Source organism: Bufo gargarizans, chromosome 8, assembly GCF_014858855.1.
Source record: "Bufo gargarizans isolate SCDJY-AF-19 chromosome 8, ASM1485885v1, whole genome shotgun sequence".
NCBI lineage: Eukaryota > Metazoa > Chordata > Amphibia > Anura > Bufonidae > Bufo > Bufo gargarizans.
Window position 1 is genome coordinate 18522371 of NC_058087.1, and position 18565 is coordinate 18540935.

At 43.9% G+C, this 18565-nt stretch overlaps 1 protein-coding gene across 1 annotated transcript in view; it reads right to left on the minus strand.

Annotated features, from left to right (window-relative positions):
- PSMD14 (proteasome 26S subunit, non-ATPase 14) overlaps positions 1-18565 on the minus strand; it is a 77589-nt gene that overhangs the window by 12540 nt on the left and 46484 nt on the right. The window contains exon 7 of the mRNA XM_044303467.1: positions 118-225. Within this exon, the coding sequence (XP_044159402.1) occupies positions 118-225 (108 nt within the window). The remainder of the gene's footprint in view (positions 1-117; positions 226-18565) is intronic.

Below are 18565 nucleotides of genomic sequence, written 5' to 3' on the forward strand. Positions count from 1 at the left end.
AAGTTTTTATTTTTATCATTTTCCATTTTTATATGTTTATTTTTATATAAATCTGAAAAATTTTCTCTCTCAAGATACGTTTGTCATCAGCAGTGAGCCTCATTGTCCTCGACCTACCTGTATAGATGGCTTGTTTAAGTGGCCAAGATTGGAAGTGGTTTGCCTTGGTTCGTGTCCCAAAACCATCATGTTGGCATTGATTAATCTGAAGGCGTCGATAACAACCTGTAAAATAAAAGAAAAACTGTCACGTCAATTCCTAGTTGGACACGAGAAGTGAACAACGACGGTCACTGTGCAAGCCGCTCGTGTAAGTCTTGGCGCCGTTCCCCATACTCATTTCATTACAATATTAATAAAACCTCCCCCCTGCCGTGCAAACCATCAGGACACTTCTCTCGCTTTGGAAGGAAAAATAACTCCAATTATTGTATTTTTTATCCTTATAGAGAGACTAGTAAGTATGGATAGCCGATGTGTAAGGCGATTTATGCATCCTGGGTAGTGCTTCCTGCAGACCAGGCACCTAAGCACCATCTTCTCTTCAATGTCAGGGAGAGGCTAGGCATTAAACTGAGCACAAGCTAAGGGACCAGGCTGAGGCCCAGTCCTGTCACATCAATTACACAAGGTAGATACGTGAAATGACAACAAAATTATAGCCAGCTAGGAACAATTCTCCAAATCAGATGGCTTTCATAAGTTCAGGCCATGGATGTCTATCTGCTGACAACCTGCTTTTTTTCTGCTGTTTTCCCTAAATACCAACACGGACGGACAATCTAAGCACATGCAAGGTTAGAATAAGTCCTACAAGCAAGAGCTCCTACAGCAGGAAGGCCAAAAGTAAATCAATCTCGACTTAAAGGGGTTGTCCAGCATGGCTACTTTCTTCCGAAAACAGCGCCACGTCTGTCCACGGTATGTGTACGTTATGATAGCTCAGCCTCACGCTGCAATACCAAACACAGCCTGTGGACAGGTGAGGTACGGTTTTAAAAGAAAGCAGCCATGTTTTTCTAATCCTGGACATTTCCTTTAAAAAGTGATTTACACACCCATCAGCCATAACATGAATGCCTTATGTTGTGTACTACACATCACACAGTGATGACCTGTGCCTTCTTGAGTAGAAGGAAGTCTTCATTGAAAGTCCAACATTGATGCGTTTCGGGGTCAACACTTTTCCTCAGATTCACAGGAGATGTCCAGGACATTGATGCTTTCTCAGTCTGGAAAGGGGCTTGACCCCGAAATGCATCATTGTTGAGCCTACATCTTCAGTACAGTCTTTCTTGTAATAGAGTTGGCAGCGCTTATGCCTGGAATTTCTTTGAAAGCATTTTAACTTACAGGTCTCCTACATACCTGGGAAAACCTTTGGAAACCTCAAAAAGTGTGACCTGCACCTTCTGGGACGGTGGGATTAATACATGCATCTATAGTGGTTGTGGCACATCACAAAAGCAGTAAGTGCACACCCACCTTCGATCCCTAAAGGGCATCTGTCAGCAGTTTTGTACTTATGACACTGGCTGACCTGTTACATGTGCGCTTGGCAGCTGAAGGCATCTGTGTTGGTCCCATGTTCATATGTGCCCACATTGCTGAGAAAAATGATGGTTTTAATATATGCAAATGAGCCTCTAGGAGCAACGGGGACGTTACCGTTACACCTAGAGGCTCTGCTCTCTCTGCAACTGCTTCACCCTCTGCACTTTTGTTTTTACTGTCTGGTCCTGTCAAAGTGTAGGAGGTGTGGCAGTTGGAGAGAGCAGAGCCTCTAGGTGTAATGGTAATGCCCCCGTTGCTCCTAGAGGCTCATTTGAATATATATATATATATATATATATATATATATATATATATATATATATATATATATATATATATATATATATATATATATAATAAAAAAATTTCCCCAGTAATGCGGACGCATATGAACATAGCAAGTACAAAGATGTCTTTAGCTGCCAAGCGCACACAGAACAGGTCAGCCGGTGTCATAGGTACAAATCTGCTGACAGATGCCGTTTAAGGATCACAGGTGGGTGTGCACTTACTGCTTTGGTGATGTGCCACAACCACTATAGATGCATGTATTAAACCCACCGTTCCAGAAGCTGCAGGTCCCAGCGGGTGACGCCTTTGAGGTTTCCAAATGTTATTGTCCAATGGAGGCAATATCTATTTATTGTCTATGTGTTCTCTCTGTATCAGCTTCATAGCCTGGCAGCAAATATCTCGGCTTATAACAATGAAATTCTAGCATAGTACGAAGACGCTGAAAAATCCTGTCCATGCCAATGCATTCTGTGCTTCTCTGGCTCCTGGAGTCCAATTTCTTGTCATCTTTGTACACTTGATTGGTCTCCCACAGATCTGAAAACCTTATGTACAACTTTTGGATTTGCTCCTGCTTTTTTATCTGCTTGGAACAACACGATTGCAGCAGGGTAACAATTCACAATTGTTCTTTTCAATGACTTCACTAAATAGAGTATAAAGGATGGAAATTATACAGTGGATGTACCCCCAAGGGCACCCATAAAAAACAACTGCTGTGTGTGTGCGCGAGGGAACAAATTTTAGAACCCGCTAGTCCTCTGTTCATATTTGCATTTCCCCCCATCTGTTGGTGGTTCCAGTGTTGTGCTCTGCTGACAGTCTTCCTAGATTTGGGGGCAGCCCTGCTGTTCCCTTATGGATTTATATCAATAAGAGGTATCTGGCAGCAATGTCTCACCCTCTGCCTATCCAAGCATGTATACTTATGGGGAAGCGGGGTTGGGGAAACAGTTGTCAGCAAATGAGCCATCAGCCATCTACAGCGCCTGGTCAGCTTTGCACTGCAGCTCTCCCAGTTCAGTTTGGCTATTGTGCATATGGGCAAGCTCTCCCAGTAGTTTGTGCAAGAAGAGATTTCCATTATGGCAAGAACAGAATGAACAGTACAGTGATAAAAAACAACGCAACCTTTTCCACAGCCTGCCTCATGGTATCATTACAGTAGCCTGTATACCACTAATGGCACAGAGAGGTCAGCAGCCGATCAGCACTACAACCTGTAGACATTGTGCCATTCAGCAATATAAAGTTAAAGGGCACGTGTCAGCAGATTTGTACCTATGACACTGGCCGACCTGTTACATGTGCACTTGGCAGCTGAAGACATCTGTGTTGGTCCCATGTAGGGCTGCAGCCATCTACTATTCTTGTAATTGAGTATTTTATTGATTAATCAAACTCAGTCCCCCCGTGCCATCAGCCCCCCCCCCCAGTGCCACCAGCTGTGCCCCCCCCCCCAGTGCCACCACAGAGCGGTGAGTAATAGCAAGCGCTTCACTCACGCTCCGTGGTCACATGACACAAACGAGGATCGAGGATTTTGTGTGTCAAATTACTCAATTCAATCGAGTAATCGTTTCAGCCCTAGTCCCATGTTCATATGTGTCCGCATTGCTGAGAAAAATTATGTTTCAATATATGTAAATGAGCCTCTAGGAGCAACGGGGGCGTTGCCATTACACCTAGAGGCTCTGCTCTCTTTGCAACTGCTGCGCCCTCTGCACTTTGATTGACAGGGTCAGGCAGACTAAACGTCATCACGCCAACCTGGCCCTCTCAATCACAGTGCAGAGGTTGCGGCAGTTGCAGAGAGAGCAGAGCCTCTAGGAGTAATGGCAACGCCCCCGTTGCTCCTAGAGGCTCATTTGCATATATTAAAACTTCATTTTTCTCAGCGATGCGGACACATATGAACAAGGGACCAACACAGATGTCTTCAGCTGCCAAGCGCACATAGGTACAAATCTGCTGACAGATGCCCTTCAAAAGTGGATCTAAGTAGACCTTTGCTTAAATGGTTTGTCCCCGAATGACAACTTATCTATCCACAGACTAAGTGCTAAGTGCTTGATCGTTGTCAACTCCCCCTCTGGGGTCCTCATCGTTCATGAAAACAAAGGGTCTCAGGTACCAAATGTTTAAATGGAGACGTGTTTGGGCATGACCAACGCAGCTCCATTCAAACGCTGAGACTTTCTCCGGCAGTCCCATAGACTTTGAATAGAATGGCACTGCAAATGCTCGACTAGCACTCCTTTCAAGCAGGGGGTATCCAGGAACCCTGTTTTTATGAACGATGAGGGCCACACTTTCAACTTTCCCGTGATCAGTGGAGGTCCCAGCGTCCAGACTCCTACTGATCAGGCACTTAGCCCCTATCCCGTTGATAGGTGATAAACTGTCACGTCGCAGCCTGCACCTGAATGATACCTAATGGCGTGCATCCTGGCAGTTGCAGTTACCGCTATAACTGGCCTGTGGTTATACAGCGTCCATCATTAGGTCACATCGCTTCACTTTACAGAGAGTCACCCTGGAATATGAAGTCGCACTTGCTCCTTTTTCATACAATGCACGGCAGCGCTGTCACAAAGCTTTAACATGAAACTACAAAAACATGGAGGAAAGTTAACAGACTGCTCAGCATCAGGGCTCGGGTGCACAATTTAAATTTAGACCGTGCTCATGATATTAGTCCCATATGTCACAATCTCTGACACTGAGCTTAATACAGAAATAGCGGCGGGAAGAAAAACAGGCAGAACTTTTCATCAACATCTGGACATTAAAGTCTTCTGCAAAAATTATCACATCGCTCATTTAAATAGTGAAAAATTAACTCTACTGCAATTCTACCAATTCATTGCATTACGCACCCAAAGCAACAAGCCACCGGATAATGGGGCATCTGTCTCGTCAGTGGTGGATTACAGGACTATCCCTGTATATGTATAGGTTGCTGAATGTACATGGGTAAAGAAACGACACAAACCTGCATCTGCGCACCTCGGCCGCACATTTCTGCTACCGGCAGACGAATGTACAAGTACAGTGAATTTTACATACCTGCATTACATATTGGACAAGAAAGAAATCCAATGTCATCAGCATCTCCCCCAAAAAATATGCACACAGAGGTACTGTATGGGGCCCCCAGATAGGACAGCATATAAGGAGCCCTAAAAGGGATGGTAGAATTTGGGCAAGTGCATTTACTTGCATTTCACTAAACATGGCCCAAAGGAGCATATGAAAAGTGTTGTTTAAAGCCGAGGGCCCGTTAAAGGGGTTTTCTGGGAGTAGAATACGGGTGACCCATCTTTAGGACAGGCCATCAGAATTTGATGGGTGGGGTCCAACACCCCCACCGTTCAGCTGTATGAAGAGGCTGTGGAGCTCTGGCGAGTGCTGCGGCCTCCTCACAGCACCTTGTACAGCGGCTTTATTGGGTATTGCAGTCCCAGGTTTATTCACTTGAAGCGAACTGAGCTGCGTATACTGTAGGCCATGTGGCCAATGAATGTGAGGTCGCTGGCCTTGGAAGAGGCCGCAGCGCTCACCAGAGTGGCCTCTTTAAAGAACTGATCAGTGGAGGTGCTCAGAGTCAGACCCCCGCCGATCAGATATCGATGAGCGTCATTAATATTCTATACTCAGAATACCATTTTAATGCTGAGTGAGCCTAAAGCTGGCCAAACACCTACAATACTAGCACACACATACTATGCGCAAAGAGGTGAGAAAGACTACGCTCATTGCCAAGTCTTCCCATTTTACTGAAGTTCTGGGACCAGAAAAACTGCACTGTCCGATCCATCATATCACGGCAATAAACCGTGCCCTATGGACCCACCGACTATAAATTAGGTCTGTCGGGGAGCTCAGCATTTTACCAAGCCAGCACGAAGCCTCTGAAACAGATGTGACACATCTCTGTTGATGGCTAAGAACAAACGACTGGGCATGTTGAAATTCAACGCGGCCGATCAGTCTTTGAACTAACATAATAGATTGGGGAGAGTTGGGCCACGCCCATACATATAAGGCTACTTTCACACTCTGGTTTGGTGCGGATCCGTCATGCATCTGCACAGACGGATCCGTTCAGATAATACAACCGTCTGCAGCCGTTCAGAACTGATCCGTTTGTATTATCTTTAACATAGCCAAGACGGATCCATCTTGAAAACCATTGAAAGTCAATTGAGGACGGATCCGTTTTCTATTGTGTCAGTGAAAACAGATCCGTCCCAATGACTAACATGGGGCTCAGTCTGGCTCAGTTTCGTCAGACAACGCAAGCAGCGTTTTGGTGTCCGCCTCCAGAGCGGAATGGTGACTGATCGGAGACAAACTGATGCATTCTGAGCTGATCCTTTTCCATTCAGAATGCATTAGGGCAAAACTGATCCGTTTTGGACAGTGTGTGAGAGCCCTGAACAGATCTCACCAACGGAAAGCCAAAAACGCCAGTGTGAAAGTAGACTTAAATAATCAGTTGCTGGCCTATTTTGCTTTTCTGTCTATGGGGGGTCTAAGAAGCAGTCACTAAACAAATGTCTTTTTTTTTTATATTCGGCTACTTTCACACTTGCAGCAGGACGGATCCGACAGGCTGTTAACCATGTCGGATCCGTCCTTCCGCTATTTCGCCGTGCCGCCACTCCGTCCCCATTGACTATAATGGGGACGGGGGCGGAGCTCCGGCGCAGCATGGCAGTGCATGGCGAAAGGGCGCCGGACTAAAAGTACTGCACTGTCCTGACTTTTTAGCCCGGCGGCTATCGCCGTGCACTGCCGTGCTGCGCCGGAGCTCCGCCCCCGTCCCCATTATAGTCAATGGGGACGGAGCGGTGGTCCGGCGAAATAGCAGAAGGACGGATCAGACAGGGTGAACAGCCTGTCGGATCCGTCCTGCTTAGAGTGTAAAAGTAGCCTTAGTTTTTATTCTTGGATGACTTTTTATTTTTAATTTATAAATGGTCAATAAACAAAGAAAACTGACTCGACTACGATTTTTTTGAGTGATATATGTGCCCCTAAAAACACAGACAATACCCGGCGCACACAACCATCAGACCTACTCGGGTATTTACATAAACCTCATCAGTATTTCCATGTGTACACATTCATCATTAGCATATCGACAAGCAGATTGTTTGCACAAAAAGCATTTTTTGTGGACGTTCAAGTAAATATGGCATCACTATAATCACTATAGCAACAGTCAGATCTACGAAACAACCTGCAATGTAAAATTAGAAACAAAATTGGTGCATGTAATATATATATAAATGTATACCAGTGCATGCACATCTATGGAGCCACAATCGCACACGCCACATGTAAATTTCTGGATGGGTATAATTGCTTTCTTTGCACAGTGAGAGGTCCACTCCTGCTTTACAGTACAACAGCAAAATAAATTGACTCGCTGATGTCCACAGCTTTAATGAGTTGTGGGCAATATAGGTGTTAATTACACTACGAGGAAAATGCCCCAGTGGACATTTGCAGGGAAGCTCATGGAGCCCTTGCATGCACAAATGTTGTTTTCATGTCTTACAATGTGGGGGGGGGCATAAATGTGATCTAAATACATACAACTAAATAGGATTTCTCTTCTTTTACATGTCTAAAACAGTACAATGTGTATATTAAAAAATAAATAAATGCTGTGTTTTTAGATAAAAACTAATCATTCCCTTCTTGTGCGATATTGTGAGGCATTTTACGTCAATACGTTATAATTTTTTTTTTATAGGATTACAAAAGGAGGAGGGGGAAAGGGGTTATGTAAACTGTTGATTAAAAAAACAACAAAGTTTTATACTTTATACATCCTGCCAAGGAATAGCTAAATAAAGCTATAATATACCGTATAATAAAGAAAAACGAAAGAAAAAAGCTATATAAAAAAAAAAAAAAAAGAATAAAGCAAAACAACAACTAATTAAAAATAAAGCAAAAGTATAAAAGTATATAATTAAAAAAACTATAAAGCAAAATAAAGAATAATGCAAAAAGCACAACATATACAAAGATCAAATAATAAAAAATACAAAAGAGCAAAAAAATAATAAAAATAAAAATAAAAAATAAAGCAAAAAATACGAGAAAAAAAAGCTAAAGAAATAAACAAAAAAACGAGAAAAATAAAGCCAAAAATATACAATAAAGCGAAAAATAAAAAAAAAAAAATAACATGAACAAGACCAGAAAAAATAAAGCAAAAAATTAATATACCTGACCTTATAAATAAAGATTCAAATGAATTAAATGCATCTACATGAAAAAAAAAAAAAAAAACTGAGTGAAAAAATTCCCAATCCTATACACAAGAACTATAGCACAGGATCAATGAGGGTTTGTTCAACCTTCCATAAGTGGCAGAGCTACCTCTCTTGGAAGAAGCCAGGTAACTTCCCACCTATCAAGCCCTCCATAATATGTTCTCTTCAGTTCATTTTGCTTTGCGCCTTGAGACTTTATAGGGTCATTCTTGGAAAAGACAATTCATAGCAAAGCCATTAGCGCTCGGCCTAGCTTGGGGAAAACCTCTGGTTATTAACACTGCATGAATCGGCAGAACATGATGGCTTATAACTCGTCGGCTTGTTAAAATTATGGCTAAAGGTCTGTTTGCTTGTTGAATGCATTTTGTTCGTGTAACGCTGCCTGCTTTCTGCGCTCAAGTCTTTAATAGCACCTTTGGTCTACGAATAACTCGCGGATCAAAACACTGAACTAAAAGAAGGGTTGACGACGCTATTTAAATGTGTGATTCCTGCTGTCTTCTTGTTAGTAGATTTAATATAATAGAGGACCTTGTCTGTTTTGTAATTAACACATCTTTACTGCGGAGATATTTGGAAGTGATTGCTGTGAATATACTGGTTAGTAAAATAAACACAATCGCACGCACGCGCACCAATTTCTGTTATCAGGCAAATTTGTGAATTGTACACATTACACTCCAGATCAACAAACTGTGATCTAACAGCCAAGTTAGGAGACACGCGCATTAATGCAGCCCTTTTATTTTTCTGAAAATATGTATTTTCTCTGACCTCGCTAACATAATTAGCTTGTGGGATGTGTGCTTGGAGTACCATGGTTTGCTGTACTAATTGCAACTCTTGGAATTAAATACTAAATATTTGGAAGCTGTCAATAGGAAAATAGAAGCTACATCTTTTTTGTACATCTGTGTTCTCTTGGTGCAGTCATTATGGCTTTGGGAAAAAAAATAAAAAATAAGGAACGGAAATCCATATTTATCCTATACCAAGATGGCAGGTGACTGACCCACGGATTCATAGCAAACAATATTTGCATTAAAAAATAAAATAAATAATGTGCCAGAAGATTTCCAAACAATAATCCAATCCAAATTTCATGCGTTCAAAAGAAAAACAAATAAAATACAAAACTGTTGTTTTACTCGTCTGTTTGGCGGTTATTTCTGAACATGTGTTCACATATACATATCAGAAAAAGCCTAAAACAGCAACCTAAAATGTTTTTCATAATTGTAGCACTCAACCGTTCTGCATGGCTCCCTAAAACAGGACTGACCAGCGACCATCTAGTCACCTAAAGGTTGATAAGTATACAATAGCCAGCACCTCCACTTTAATTGAAATTTGACTCCATGTAAATTTCTATGATGGAGAGAAATCAGCCACTGGACCCCTCTAAATCATCCAGAGAAGTGATGCTTAAGGGGTATCCTATAAAGCGGTGTCCCCCAACTCCAGTCCTCACGGCCCACCTGCCGATTTGAGAAGAACCCACAGAGTGAAGACCTGTGGTAAGTCCTGACACTAATTATATCACCTGCTCGACACTAAGGAGATTGTGAAAATGTGACCAGCAGTTGGGGCCTGAGGTACATGCTAGGATATGTCTGTTACGTCATGACTGGTGCAGGTCTGACCCCCCGCACTGAGAATGATGGGGTATACAGCCCCTTTAAGGCGTCTCAATGCCAGCCAGGTGTGCAGTGACTGGAATGGAGATGTCCGACTGTTAGGCCTCATTCACACTTCAGTGTTTGGTCAGTGATTTCCATCAGTGATTTGTGAGCCAAAACCAGAAGTGGAGCCTCCACAGACATGAGGTAAAAGGGAAATATCTGCTCCTGTTCTGTGTTTAGAGTTGCACCTGGTTTTGGCTCACAAATCACTGATGGAAATCACTGACCAAACACTGAAGTGTGAACGAGGCCTAAAGGCCTGAACACTGAACCAGAGCTGTGGCCTCCTCATTCACAGGATCAAGCAGAAGTCCCCATACCCCACATCCTAGCAATATGCTACCGCTTTTCTAAATGGGACTATCCCTTTAACTGGTCAATAGCACCCTTAACAGCAGGATGCCCCATGGTTCCGGCAGCTCATATTGACTAAAGACCCCACGAACAATAATCTTATACCCATAGGTAGATTAAGGTTGTGATTAAGGCCTCCTGGCCATGCTGCGGGCCGCAATGCACGAACACCGACCGTGGGGCAGCCGCAGGGGATCGCGGACCCATTTACTTTAATGGGTCCGCGATCCGGCCGTTCCGCAAAAAGATAGGACATTTTCTATCTTTTTGCGGAACGGAAGTACGGGACGAAACCCCACGGAAGCGCTCCGTAGTGCTTCCGTGCGGCACCATTCCGTATCTCCGGACCCATCGAAGTGAATGGGTCCGCATCCGTGATGCGGAATGCACACGGAACAGTGGCCGTGTATTGCGGATCCGCAAATGCAGTCCGCAATATGGCAACGGGACATCTACGGTCGTGTGCAGGAGGACTTAATGATAAACAGCTATGATCTAGCATTCCTGATTGGTTCAAAGCAATAAAAATGTAAACTTTCTTAAAGAGGTTGTTCGCTCTTATTATCAATATCTGATCGGGGGGCCCTGACACCTTCACCCCAGATGATCAGCTGCTGTTTTAGAGTTGGCAGCTAATTTCCTTTCCCTACTGAAAACAGTCAACCAAGTCTGCATGTACATGGGGGGGGGGGGGGGGGCGAGAAGAATAGATGTCGGCCAAATAGGAGGTCAAACTGCTAAGGTGTAGTGCCAAGCTTTAGGCTTTCATTCCTGCTGCTTTTCACTATATTCTGCAGACTGTTGTAGGACTGGTTGCCTAGGAACAACCAGAATCCCTGTCTGGGTGACTACCACCTCAATACATGAAGCTACCTGAATAGTAACGCTCACGTGAAACTCTGCTTGTAGACATTGGGCAGTTCTCTGGGTTTAAGGCTTCCACATGCTTACGTAACCGGTAATATATGAAACGGTGCACCTTCAGTAAGGAAACCATGAAACAAGAATGAATGGGTTGTTATCTATGAACAGGGAGGAAAAATGTAAAGAAAATTAAAAAATGCGATAACAATGTGAGAAGTTGATGTTGCCTCATATTTCTTAAAAAGGGTCAGGGTCATGTAGTTTAAAATTATTTGGCCACTATGTAAGCAAAAGATCACGTTTCATCTACACTACCTCCACAGGTAAAAAGATGGGCGGCTTGTGGAGAGCCACCGAGAAGGTAGCTGGAAGACATCAAGGAGGATTTCAAGCAAGGTCAAGACCACGGTAGCCCCGATTCACTGGATTCTACACATACAACTTTGTAGTCGCCCTCCTAAGACGATCGGACACCAACCAAAAAAAAAACTCGAAAGAAGAGATGAAGAAAAGCACAGCCTGGCCAGTCTTTTCTCCGGGTACCCAGAGACATAACACCAGCTTAATAGTTATAGAGACAAGTCACGAGGCTACAGAAGAACACCGGCAGCAAAACAGCAAAAAATGGCAAGTAATTTATCACTTCTCACAAGACTAAAAGAATGTGACACAAATGCTATAACGATAAACCCAAACTATCGGTAAGCGGAAAAAAAACAAAAAAAACAAATAAAATAGGACAGAAAATGGTGAGAAAGAGCAAACTGCCCACCTGCCAGGAATCCAAAAGGACAGATCATGAACCATTGTCCTGGGGACAAATTACCACATCCTGCTTTAATGAGAAGGGGTGCAAACCCCGGAATATTACAGCAGTGAGTGCATCCGCCAAATACTGACAGAAGGGAATATTTCTAGGTGGTAAAAACGGGCTAACCACCTTTACTAATATATAGCAATGATCATCTGCTTGCATTTCAATAAGGTTGGTGACCTGTGACATGCCTTCTGAAAAAGGTTGCACTGGGGGTTTGGGGTCAAATGATGAAACATCACCTTATTATGCAGCTCTTTTAGGGTACTTTCACACTAGCGTTTTTCTTTTCCGGCGCCGAGTTCCGTCCTAGGGGCTCAAATCCGGAAAAGAACTGATCAGTTTTATCCTAATGCATTCTGAATGGAGAGTAAGCCGTTCAGGATGCATCAGGATGTCTTCGTTTCAGTCTTTTTGACTGATCAGGTTTTTCAGAAAACCGTAGCATGTTGTATTTTTACCTCCGGTCAAAAATCCTGAACACTTTGACTGAACGCCGGATCAGGCCTTTTTCCCATTGACTTGCATTAACGCCGGATCTGGCGCCGTGTGTTTAGTCAAACCGGATCCGGCTTTTGCATGTTAAACCCGAAAAATGTGAAAAAAAAAGTTAAAGTCCATAAATGGCGGATCCGTTTTTTCCAATGCATTTTTTCATTGTGATCAAAATCCTGATCAGGATTCAAATGTAATCCGTTTTCACACGTTTTTCCGGATCCGGTGGGCAGTTCCGGTGTCAGAATTGAACGCCGGATTTAAACAACGCTAGTGTGAAAGTAGCCTTCGTAAATCATGATGTATGGAGTGTACTGTTAGACACGATAGCTACACGGCATGACTGCCCTGCCGTCATTTACCTTTTTTACATTTATTAGAGGTCATTTTACCAAACTTCTGAGGCTTCATACTGACCTATTAGGTGCCGAGATCCACACTGATGACTAAAAACAAAGGGGCAGAAGCACTCGGCTCAGCCCCATGCCCCTTCGAATTTCTTTGGCTCTACGGATTCACGGAAGGTCTATGGACTTGTATAAGTTTGTGCTCGCTCGGAGAGTACTACAGAAATAAAGTGCCATAGGGCTCAGAAGAACACTTCGTTTCAGTGACATGACAGAAGTTTGTTAAATTGATGGGTACTGTTTAAAATGCCCTTATCTTTGAAGATAACGCTTAAAGAGGACCTTTCACCTAAAAAAAAAATGTAAACTAAGACCATAGCTTTACTTACATGCCCCCATGAAGTGTTGATCGTTTTTTCTTTTTTCAAACTGTGCCCCCGTTTGTCCGCTATGCCCCTCCGGAATAATTCCCGCCGTCTATGCTAATGAGCCAGCCTCAAATGGGCTGGCTTTAAAAGTTCTCCTCGGCGTGCCTTCTCTCTTCTCCCTGGCACGGAGCGCATCCAATCAGCGCGCTCCGCTCTTAGCCAGGGAGAAGACGCTCCAGTTCTCGCGAGACTTCAGAGAACTGGAGCGATTTCGTCTATCCGGCTAAGAGCGGAGCGCGCTGATTGGATGCGCTCCGTGCCAGGGAGAAGAGAGAAGGCACGCCGAGGAGAACTTTTAAAGCCAGCCCATTTGAGGCTGGCTCATTAGCATAGACGGCGGGAATTATTCCGGGGGGGCATAGCGGACAAACGGGGGCACAGTTTGAAAAAAGAAAAAACGATCAACACTTCATGGGGGCATGTAAGTAAAGCTATGGTCTTAGTTTACATTTTTTTTTTAGGTGAAAGGTCCTCTTTAAAGGGGTTTTCTGAGATAGGTCATTAATATTTGATCTTGGGGGTCTGACACCCACTGATCTGCTGTTCGAGAAGGCACCGACGCTCGAGTGCCATGACCTTCTCTCAGCTCGCCCAGCACAGCGCCGTACATTGTATAGTGGCTGTGCTTGGTATCACAGCCTCATTCAATTCTATGGGGCTGAGCCACATGAAAAGACGTGGCGCTGCTGCAGGCATCAGTGGCTTTTCAAACAGATGATCGGCAGGGAGCCTGGGTGTCGGATCCCCACCAATCAGAAACTGATGACCTATCCAGAAGATAGGTGATCAATAAAAAAAAACTCTCGGAAAACCCCTTTAGAGTAAATGTGAACCTGTGAATACCATGTTAATGTTAGATCCAGAACTGTGACTTAGAGGGTTTTCGGTTAATTATTGATTGACCTATGTCTTAGGACAGAATATCTAAATCGGTGCGGTTCAACTCCCGGTGCCCCTGCCGAATGACTGTTTGAAGAGGGGCCTCCTCTTAATATACCAAGCACAGCTCCATCCATTGCATAGTGGCTGTGCTTGGTACTGCAGCTGAGCCCGCTTCACGGGAATGGAAATGAGCAGCACAAAGGCAATGTGACCGATGGACCTGACTTCTCAAGGAAAATAAGTGCTAATAGTGCCAGCCTCAGTGCCAAGGCCCCTTCCAACAGCTGACAGGTGGGGACCCAAGAGTCAGACTCCCACCTATCAGATTTTGACATCCTATCCTGAGGTTCTGTCATCGCTTTCTAAGTTCTGGAAACCCCTTTTAACTTGATATACCTTTACAGTGGTTGCAGCTCTGTTTTTAGGATACAGAGCACAAAATCCACTGCATAAACATTTATTTAAATGATATCATTATGGCTGCCTGCAGCCACTTCTAGGGGGAGCTTACTGCAAACTGTTCATACACCGACTGAACTAAATCACAGTTTGCCATAAGCTCCCTCTAGTGGTGACAGCATATCAAAGATTTATTAAAGGGTATCTGTCATCAGATACCTTGATCTAGAAATCCATCAGCTCACCACATTCTAATGCTATTGGTCTGATCTCCATCTGTGCCCCCAACGTAGAGAAATCATCCTTTTATTTTTATGCAAAATGAGGCCCTGGGTGTAACAAAGGGCATTGCTGTTGAACCTCGCCGGACTCAGAAGCTCCGCTCACTTGCCTTAATGTCAGTAGCCACAACACTTTGACAGGGCCAGGCTGTAGAGATGTACTCACGTCTGGTTCTGAAGTCTCGTGGCAGTGCATTCAGTGCACGTGCACTACAGGGCTGGAGACCGCTGGGCAAATGGGCAATCTCCAGTTCTGCACTGCTCATGCGCAGAACAAGCTGAATTAATACTCCAGGGAAGGGCAGATGGACGATTTCCAGCCCTGTACTGCACATGCACCGAATGTGCTGCCGCAAGACTTCACGGCCAGGTATGAGTACATCATCACTGCATGGCCCTGTCAGTCTAAGTGGGGGCATGGACATTGAGGCAAGCGAGTGGTGTCTCTGGGTACCTCTGCACCCAGGAGCTAATTTGCATAAAAATAAAAAAAAGGCTGATTTCTCCACATTGGGGGAACATATGGAAATCGGCCCAAGAGCATTCAAATTCACACAATGCAAATTATGTGCAGTTTTTCTGTGCGCATTTTCATGCGGAAAAACTGCACCGTAATACAGCACTAGCGAAGTGAATCAGATTTGACAAATCTCATGTACACTTTGCTTTTTTACTTCCGTATGGAAATTGACCTGTTGTGCGGCTTTTAAAATGTTTGTGCGATTCCGTACCTTCTGCAGAGAGGTACTCCCCATAGACTTTAGTGGGGTCTCACTATATACTGTGCTCTGGCACTAGCATATACTACACATTGGTGAGGGTCCCCATCAGGCTGTTCAGCCATGATGGCATAATACCATTATTACCATCTATTGTTCAGGAGGTTGCTGGCGGCCATTTTAAATAAATCCCGCAGAACCCCTTTAATATAAGGGTTAATATTAGTACCAAAAACTACATCTACGGCTTACAACCTGCTAAGATCGTACTTGGCTCTTCAGTTTATTATGCACATACTGCAGGATATCACACAGCACCATCACAATGTCTGCCGGTTGCTTTTAGCAGGGACATCAAAGCTGCGCTTTACTCGCCTCTTTGAGGAACCTGCGTGCACAGATGTGATTTTAAGTCAACCATGTTATTGTAATGTATTCTGTGATCACACAAGCTTTGTACATATGCCAGGTGTGGAAGAAGAAGAAAACAACTAATGTCCCATCTAAACATCTTTTATCACCTGCAACAGATCAGCTCCTTGCTAAACGTGCAGGATATTTAAAGATTTATGGTAGGCATGTGACCCCGGCAGCGCGGCTCTGGGTACGTTACTTCTGCTGCTGTGCACCGTCAGGCGGCCGCGAGTGAAAGACATCACTCCCTGCCGGCTGTAAGCCCCTCGACATAAAAAATTCAGAGAAATCTGACTTTTTATGCCATTTTAGCTGGAAAGCACAAACAACTGAAACAGACTTATGCCAAAGGAATATCACTGAAATGATGTGATTGTGTGCTCAAAGTTACCACGCGCCCAAATTATTTATACAATGTCAATTTCGGCTGCAAGAAACAGATTCCTTGGAGGGTGTGCATTTTCTTACCGCTCCCTTGGAGGATTCCGCGCTGGAGCTCTATTTACTAAACAACTTGGAAATACCTATAAGTGGCAGTCGGGGTTAACCCCTTCAAGGCTGGTATGCAAAAGTGAAAGATGGGGCATGAAAAAAAAAAAGCAGCAATATTACTTCACACAACAGACTTGTATGAACTTCCAACAGGAAAAAAAACTAAACATTTTAACTATAAAAGTGCAAAAAAAATTATAATCCATCTATAGATCGGTCTTAGTATTTAAGCAAAGATAAAAAATGAACTGAAATCTTCCTATAAAATCTGTCCACTATTTGACAACAATCATTTGTCTATTACCCAATGAATCACTTCAATCTCCTATAGTCCTGGGTTCTCTATAGCCGACTTCTTTCACCAAGACCAGTTAATCAGAAACTACACAATGTCTAGCTATCCGTCCATCCATCTATGCTATATTCATCTATGGCATACCCACCCATCTATGGCATACCCACCCATCTATGGCATACCCACCCATCTATGGCATACCCACCCATCTATGGCATACCCACCCATCTAGCCATCCATCTATGGCATACCCACCCATCTATGGCATACCCACCCATCTAGCCATCCATCTATGGCATACCCACCCATCTATGGCATACCCACCTATCTAGCCATCCATCTATGGCAGGTGTTCTCAAGTACCTTTTGGATAGGTGAACAAACCTGGGTGTGCCGTTGGGTGAAGGTTTGAGCAAAAACAATGTAAGGAAGGACAACACCCTCATTGCTTGCTGTGGCAATCTTTTTTTTCCCCACAATAAGCCTTTCCTCTAACCTCACCCAATCCTTCCTGCTCCCTCAAAAGTAATGATGCCTCCCCACACATAGTATATAAGGCCGAAAAAAGACAATTGTCCATCCAGTTCGACCTGTTATCCTGCAAATTGATCTAGAGGAAGGCAAAAAAAAAGCCAATTTTCCCCACTTAAGGGAAATAAAAAAATTCCTTCCCGCCTCCAATCCGGCATCAGAATAACTCCCTGGATCAGCGACCCCTCTCTAGTAGCTATAGCCTGTAATATTATTACACTCCAGAAATACATCCAGGCCCCTCCTGAACTCTTTTATTGAACTCCCCATCACCACCTCCTCAGGCAGAGAGCTCCATAGTCTCACTGCTCTTAGGCTAGGTCTACACGACGACATTTGTCTAGCAACATTTTGTTGCACTAATGTCGCGCGACAATTTTTATAATGGCGCTCTATGGTGCTGCACTGCAACATGCAACATGCGGCGACTGAGACCCAACAGTCGCAGAAAATCCATTCGAGAGTCGCGCAACGCGGCAGGCATGATGAAATCATTGCTTTATGCCTCCTTGCATTGAACCACTAATGGCAGGGAGCTGCATCGCCATTGTATTTAACTATATCTGTTTCCTTACAGTTGGCAACCATGGTCTGGATTCAGACTGCTGTCTGCCAGTTGAGTATCGCTGATCTATCCATCCATGGGATACCCATTCATCCATGGCATACCCATCTATGGCAAGCTCACCCATCCACCAGATACCTACCCATCCATGGCATGCTCACCCATCCACAGCAAACACATGCATCAACGGCATACCCATCCATCCACCCATTTATGGCAGACCCATCCATCCATGGCATACCCATCTATGGAAGACCCATCCATCCATGGCATACCCATCCATCGCTCTTCATTGCTTGAACGCAAATGTGAAACAGGCCTTACATCTATCTACACAATTCTCTCTCTCACTTGGGTTACTAATATGGCCACTGTACTGAACTTCTGTAAAGATTTTAGGCCTTGTCCCCTATGAACCTGTAAACAGAGAGGATGAATGCTTCCAAGCAAGAAGTCATCCAGATAACACCATCTTAAGTTCATTCTCTATGAGGTCACTTTTGCTACATGTAAAACCATAATACTACCTACTACTCCTACTAAATACATCCAATGCATAGCAAAAAAACACAACAGACCTGTGGATCAGAGATTACAGTCATAACATTTATTTTTAGCAAATGTCTCCCACGTCAGGCATAATGTTCTGCATCTGTCCCCTCCCCTGACCCAAGTTTAGACGAGAAGATCCTTTCCAAGTTTATGTGCATCGTCCAGCACATCCTTATTGCAAAAAATTGAAACCTGCATCAATTCAAGGGAATTGCCCCATGTGGAAAGCTTAGCGTTACATTTCACTACTCCTATCCTCTTCTGCATCCCCGATGGTCCAGGTGCACTTACCAATCCATCTCTT